A 6,052-nucleotide genomic window follows, 5' to 3' on the forward strand; every position below is an offset into this window, starting at 1 on the left:
ACCAGGGACCAGGGACAGGCCACACTGCCCATCGCTTCTTCTTAAGGTGGGCTCTCCTCGCCAAAAAAGGATACCAGGAGCGAGATCTGGACCCTCAGATTTCCGTCATCACCAAACTCAAAGGGGTTTCGGTGACCCAGATCGAGGAGCTGGGTAACCGGCTGTGGGACGTGGCGGACTTTGTGAAGCCACCGCAGGTAGGTGGCTTGGTCCTGCTGCCGGGCAGTGACACCTCTGACACCGCCCTTGCGGCGAGTGTTGTGCGTGAGGGGCATGCGATGCCCGAGCGGGGTGCTGGCTCTGCATAGCACCGGGCTGGGGAAGGGCCTTACAGAGGAGTGGTGCCTGGACGGGGCTTTCCGGAATGTGTAAGAGGTTTCCAGGTGGACAAGGAAACGGACCAGGAAGCCAGGCCAGACAAGCAGCCTTTAGAAAGGCTGTCCCTGGCAGAGTGGAATGTTTCCGAACTCCAGGCTGGAGCTTGAGGGTGGGGCAGGAGGAGCCTAGAGACCAGCTTCTGGAGCTTCCTGAAGGCTCCCCTCCCTGACCTGGGGCACTGCGGTCAGGTGCTCCTCCTCTGCCCCTCCCACGCAGCACTTCTGGCTCCTTCTTCCCCCACCCAGACCGTGCACAGCCTCAGCTTCTACCTTTATCCTGCCAATGCCATAACTGTAGCCCCAGTGACCACCTGCCCCGAGTGCAGCTGTCTCCTGGGTGCACACCCACCACATCCAAAGAGAAATCATCTCCCTCTGCCGATATGGCCTCTTTTCATCCAGGGAGGGCCAAAGCTGGACCTGTGCCTCCCTTCTGTGCATTCTATCTCCTAGTGGTGTTCACTGCTGTCTGGGTCATACCTGGATGAGGCCATCATCTTCTAGTGGGTCCCCTGGTGCATGCCACCCAGCAGCCACCCTGAGCTTTCCTATGTGATATCAACCAGAGCCTGCCAGCCCTTGTTTCCACCCTGGGGAGACTCCCTTTCCATGGTGGTGACCACCAAGTCCAGTTCTTGACCACTGTCACACCCGCTGCCTTCTCTCCTTCCTGTGTGTGCGTTGCCCCAGACTTGCAGAGTGCACACATGTGGCACGTGGATGTCAGCCACCCTGCCTGTCCTTAGCCACTCTTTGCCCAGGTGGAGCTCATCACCTGCTCCCCTGGCCCTTGACCGTGAGTGCAATTGAGGGGTCCTAGCTCAGGCAGGTCCCCGGTCCAACTCAGCTCTAGATCTTCAGTGCGTAGAAGCAGGAGGCTCTTGGACAATGCTGGTTGAGAGAATGGGTATGAACATGAAAAATATGCTTGTCTCAAAGAGGCAGCTGTGGGCTTCTCGAAATAGCCAGAAACCCAGCTATTCTCTCATCTCTACTTCAGCTGGCCTCACTGGTGGCACTTTCCTGGGACAGAGTTGATGACGGGATCGGTCCAGGACCCTTTTCCCCACCGGCCGAGCTGCCAGTTCTGGCCTCTCCCTTTGGGGGAGGGAAGCAGGGACCAACCCTGACGCTTGCTTTCTAGGGAGAGAACGTGTTCTTCTTGGTGACCAATTTTCTTGTGACGCCAGAACAAGTCCAGGACAGATGCCCAGAGGTAAGGCTGTCTAGGAGCTTCCTAGCAGGTCCCTTGTTCCTCTGCCAGCCCTGGGTCACCAGCCATGTCCCCCCTTCTTCCCATGTAACTGACCGTTCAGTATGTGCTACTGTGTCTCAGGCACTGAGCTAAAACCTTTTTGTGAATCATTCCACTTAATCTTCACAAATACTCTGCCTGGAAGGAATTACTACGATCCCATTTAAGATGAGAAGCCAGGGTCTCAGCAAGGTAGACTCACGTGGCCAAGGCTGTCCAACCTCTGGGCCTCTGAGCTGTCTTCTGGAGCCTTCCACCATAGCTCTCTGTGAGATGTCCAGGCCCTTCCCATCCTGGTCCCACCTCTGGCACCCTCCAGGTTGTCAATATAACACCCAGAATTAGGTACAAGGTTCAGGTAAGCTCTAATAGCAAGAGACAAGCTAGAAGATCACCTTCTCGTTTCCTTTTTTTTTTTTGTTAAGATTTATTTATTTATATTTAGAGAGAGAGAGAGCATGGGTATGCGTGGTGGGGGGGTGGCTGGTGCAGAGGGAGAGAAAGAATCCTGAAGCAGACTCCCTGGTAAGGGAGGAGCCCCACATGGGGCTCAATTCCAGGACCCTGAGATCATGACCTGAGCCAAAATCAAGAGCCAGCTGCTTAACTGACTGGGGGCCCCACCCCCCGCCCCCAGACAGTCTCTATTAACGTGTGCCAAGTCAGCTTCCATTTTTGTGGGCAAACACAGCACACCCTGCTGATGCTGAGCTCAGGGTCACTTATGATCCCTGGAGATTTTTCACTACAGCTGTGGTCACACCAGAGTCTCCCACTCCCTATTCTTGTCCATTTCTCATCCAGAATCACAGGTTTTCCGCGTGAAATCTCACCTTTTCCCCTTGCCTAAGGATGTCCCATGGATCCAGTGTCTGTCACAGAGCACACTTGCTCTTCTCTCCAGCTGTGGGGTTTTTTCCAAAAAAAAATTTATTGTGATAAAATACATGTAACGGAAAATTTACCTTCTTACCCATTTTTAAGTGTATGGTTTCCACCTGTGGATTTTGTTTGAGCAGTCGGGACCCGGGGCATAGCCCTGGAAGCCTACCTCCATGGTGACCTCTTTTTAAAATCAAGCCTAACATTTAATTGCTTACAGGGCTATGTGGTCACGTGTCCCCCATGTCCTGGTTTTTGGTGCCACCACAGATGCGGGGGGCATCACATGTCCCAGGCTGGCCCCATCCACAAAGGGGGCGAAGCATGTGCACAAAGGGTGTGCAAATGCACCCACTGTCTTTCCTTTTCTAAATGTTCAGAAGACATCTAATTAATATTCAGTGTGTAGGTTGTCCTGCAATTCTGCTGAAGCCCTCACTCGGTGTTTTCTGGAATCCATGGGATTCCTCCTTGCCTCATGTCCCAGCTTTGAGCTCTTCCCATGAGACTTCCGGGGCTCGGAAGGAATTCATCAGATCTGACAACGAGGCTTCCTGAGGCTAGCCAGCGTTCCTGCCCGCTCCTCTCGGGGCTCCTGGTCGTCCGGTCCCTCGCGACACATGCACTGTCCTCCTTGGAGAGGCTAGCCTCCTGCAAACACCTGCCGAGCCCCGGGGCGTGTTGTGTGTATGTGGCAGCAGGCCTTACGCTGGGGATGCAAAACTCCACCCCTTGTGCCTCAAGCAGCCAAGCCGGCAGTTCCTGTGATGCGGGCACAGGCTGTAGCTGGAGACCCAGGGAGGTGTGTCTGGCAGCCCAGGGCCTCAGGAAGGGTTTCCCACAGGACTCGAGACTCAAGCGGGATCTTGAGAATGTCCAAGCAGAGGGAGCTGTGTGAGCAAAGGCCCCAAGCTGTGTGAGATGAGGCACCTCTGGGGTCACCTGCTGCGGAGTGGGGTTAGAGCCTAGATTGGGAAAGAGGTGGCCAGGGGGGCCCTGTGAACTCTGCTGGGAGCTGAACTCCATCACAGGAGCGTGGCGGAGGCAGAGATGGTCTCTGCTGAATGCGTGGAGGTACAGGTGCAGGCCCTGGGGTGGTCATCGTGGGGTCTGATCAGAGGAGATGGCAGCCCAGCCAGGGTGGAGAGGAGGGGTGGACTCAGAACACAGGTGGCCCTGCTCTGTCCTCTGCCCACTTATCACAGTCCCACCCCCCACAGTCCCACTGTCTCATTTGGCTTGGAGTCCCCGAGCCCTTCTTGCCGCCTGGCACAGTGCTCCTCGGGCTGCTCGTGAGCCGGGTAACCCGAACAGTGGTGCTTATCGTCAGCCTGGTGCAGAACGGTGTCTGTGAGAGTGTGCCTTCCTCTCCAGGGCTCTATGGCCCAGAAAGCTTGCCACCTCGCCCTACTGAGGGATCCCTAGAATCCTGTGAGTGTGCAGGCGCTAACGTCCCTGTTTTACGGAAGAACAACCAGGGAAGGGACTGGCCTGTGGCCCCAGCTAGTGTGTGTGGCCCTACCTACTTCCCTACCCAGACCCCGCCAAACCAGGGTCCCACCCTTCGTTCCCCACACCCCGTGCCTCCACCCTGGCATGAACTTGCCCTTCCCACAGTCCCTTCACCTTCCTCGTTCTGTCACCTGAGTTGGACCAGAGGATCTGGGCCTCTGGTGGGGAGCGAAGTATCAGGAAGGAAGGAGGCTCGCTCTGCCTTGGAATACAGCACCTGCATACCTAGCTGGCTGGGGGGCTGCTCGCCACCCTCCTCTCACCACCTCCTTTTATTTGTAGCCTCCGGCTTGGCTTTCTCATGTGCCCCCCAAACTCAGGCATCTCTATGGGGCTAAGGTGGAAAGTGCTGTGTCCCTGCAGGCTTCAAGGCTGGGTCACAGAGGGGATTCACAGCCCGGGCCCTTGGCAACTCTGCTTTCCCCACTCAGCACCCCTCCATTCCGCTGGCTAATTGCTGGGCCGATGAGGACTGTCCCGAAGGGGAGACGGGGATGCACAGCCACGGTAACTGTGGGCCCTGTCTTCCAGTGCCTCCCCTGGGTGGGGGCTCCAGGGGCTGGGCTGGGACCCTGGGTGGCTCTTGAGGGCAGGCCTAGTGGTGTTTCTGCGTCTCTCCTTTCTACCTGCAGGGCTGGTGCCCCGTGGAGAGCGGCACTGTGCCCGTGTAAGTGTCCCCCCCCCCCACTTCCAGGGCAGGGCCCCAGAACCTTCACTTCCCTTCACTTCCTGCCCTTCACTTCCCCTCCCCCCACAGGAAGCCCCTACTGATCCAGGCGGAGAACTTCACCCTATTCATCAAGAACACTGTCACCTTCAGCAAGTTCAACTTCTCCAAGTAAGCGTGGGTGGGTCATGATGCCCCCAGACCCTCCTGGTCTCCTACCTGACCTTTTCCCCCCCGTCCCATCCCCCACCCTCCAGGTCCAATGCCTTGGACACCTGGGACGCCACTTATTTCAAGCGCTGCCGCTATGACTCACGCTACAGCCCCTACTGCCCTGTGTTCCGCATTGGGGACCTCGTGGCTGCGGCTGGAGGGGTCTTTGAGGACCTGGCATTACTGGTGTGTCCATGGGGGACAGGGTTCCAGGAGGGCTCAGTGAGAGGGTCCGGAGCCTGTGTGCTGGTGAAGCAGCAATGTGCCATGTGCAGGGAGGAGCTGTGGGCATCCGAATCCACTGGAATTGTGACCTGGATGCTGGGGGTTCCGACTGCCGGCCCCACTACTCCTTCCAGCTTCAGGAGAGGAGCTACAACTTCAGGTGCGGCCCCCACTGCCCTCCTCCTGCTCCTTGGCCAGGTCCCCCCTCCACCTGTCCTCCTGTGGTAGCCAGGACCCACCACATGGTGGCCCATCCCTCCAGGCACTCCACTGTGTGCACGAGGAAGGCCCCAGGGGCAGGAGGGGTGTTCCTCAGCACCAGGTACCCCCCGCAGGGGCTCTTGTCAAGCCTCTCTCCTGATCTGGTCCCCCTCTGTCCCCTGGGGCTCCTCACCCCCAGCTCCTCCCCCACTCCACCCCACCTCCCGCATCTCCCTCCTTAGCACAGGGGGATTTCTTTTTTACTTTTGCCTTAGGTCTTATCCTAAAATTCTCAAAAACCTATAGAAAAGTTCAAAGGTTAGTACTGTGAACATCCATACCCATACACCCTTTATCTGGGTTCACTGGGTTTTTTTTTTTTTTGGTTTGCGTTTTATTTTTTACCATTTTGCCACATTTGCTTTCTCTCTCCCTCTCTAGAGTGAGCTGGATATATTTAGATAGATTTGAAAGGGAACTGTTTGAAAGTGAGTGCCAGACATCTGACACTCTTTCTCTCAACACTGTCCCAAGATGAGGACTTTCCCCACGTGACTGCTGTCCCATTGTCACACTCAAGAATAAATCTAATATTTAAATTTCCTCCACTGTGCCAGTAATAGTCTTATATCTTTTTATTTTCCAATCCAGGATACACCCAGGGATCTTGCATTGCATTTTTTGTCACATCTTTGAGTCTCCTAAACAGACCCCCCCCCC

At 56.1% G+C, this 6,052-nt stretch overlaps 1 protein-coding gene across 1 annotated transcript in view; it reads left to right on the forward strand.

Annotated features, from left to right (window-relative positions):
* P2RX6 (purinergic receptor P2X 6) overlaps positions 1-6,052 on the forward strand; it is a 27,425-nt gene that overhangs the window by 19,152 nt on the left and 2,221 nt on the right. The window contains 7 exon segments of the mRNA XM_040619555.1: positions 47-197; positions 1,522-1,593; positions 4,458-4,589; positions 4,659-4,693; positions 4,784-4,864; positions 4,951-5,092; positions 5,182-5,291. Of these exon segments, the coding sequence (XP_040475489.1) occupies positions 47-197; positions 1,522-1,593; positions 4,458-4,589; positions 4,659-4,693; positions 4,784-4,864; positions 4,951-5,092; positions 5,182-5,291 (723 nt within the window).

The sequence above is a fragment of the Ursus maritimus genome, unplaced genomic scaffold (assembly GCF_017311325.1).
Source record: "Ursus maritimus isolate PB19 unplaced genomic scaffold, ASM1731132v1 scaffold_33, whole genome shotgun sequence".
NCBI lineage: Eukaryota > Metazoa > Chordata > Mammalia > Carnivora > Ursidae > Ursus > Ursus maritimus.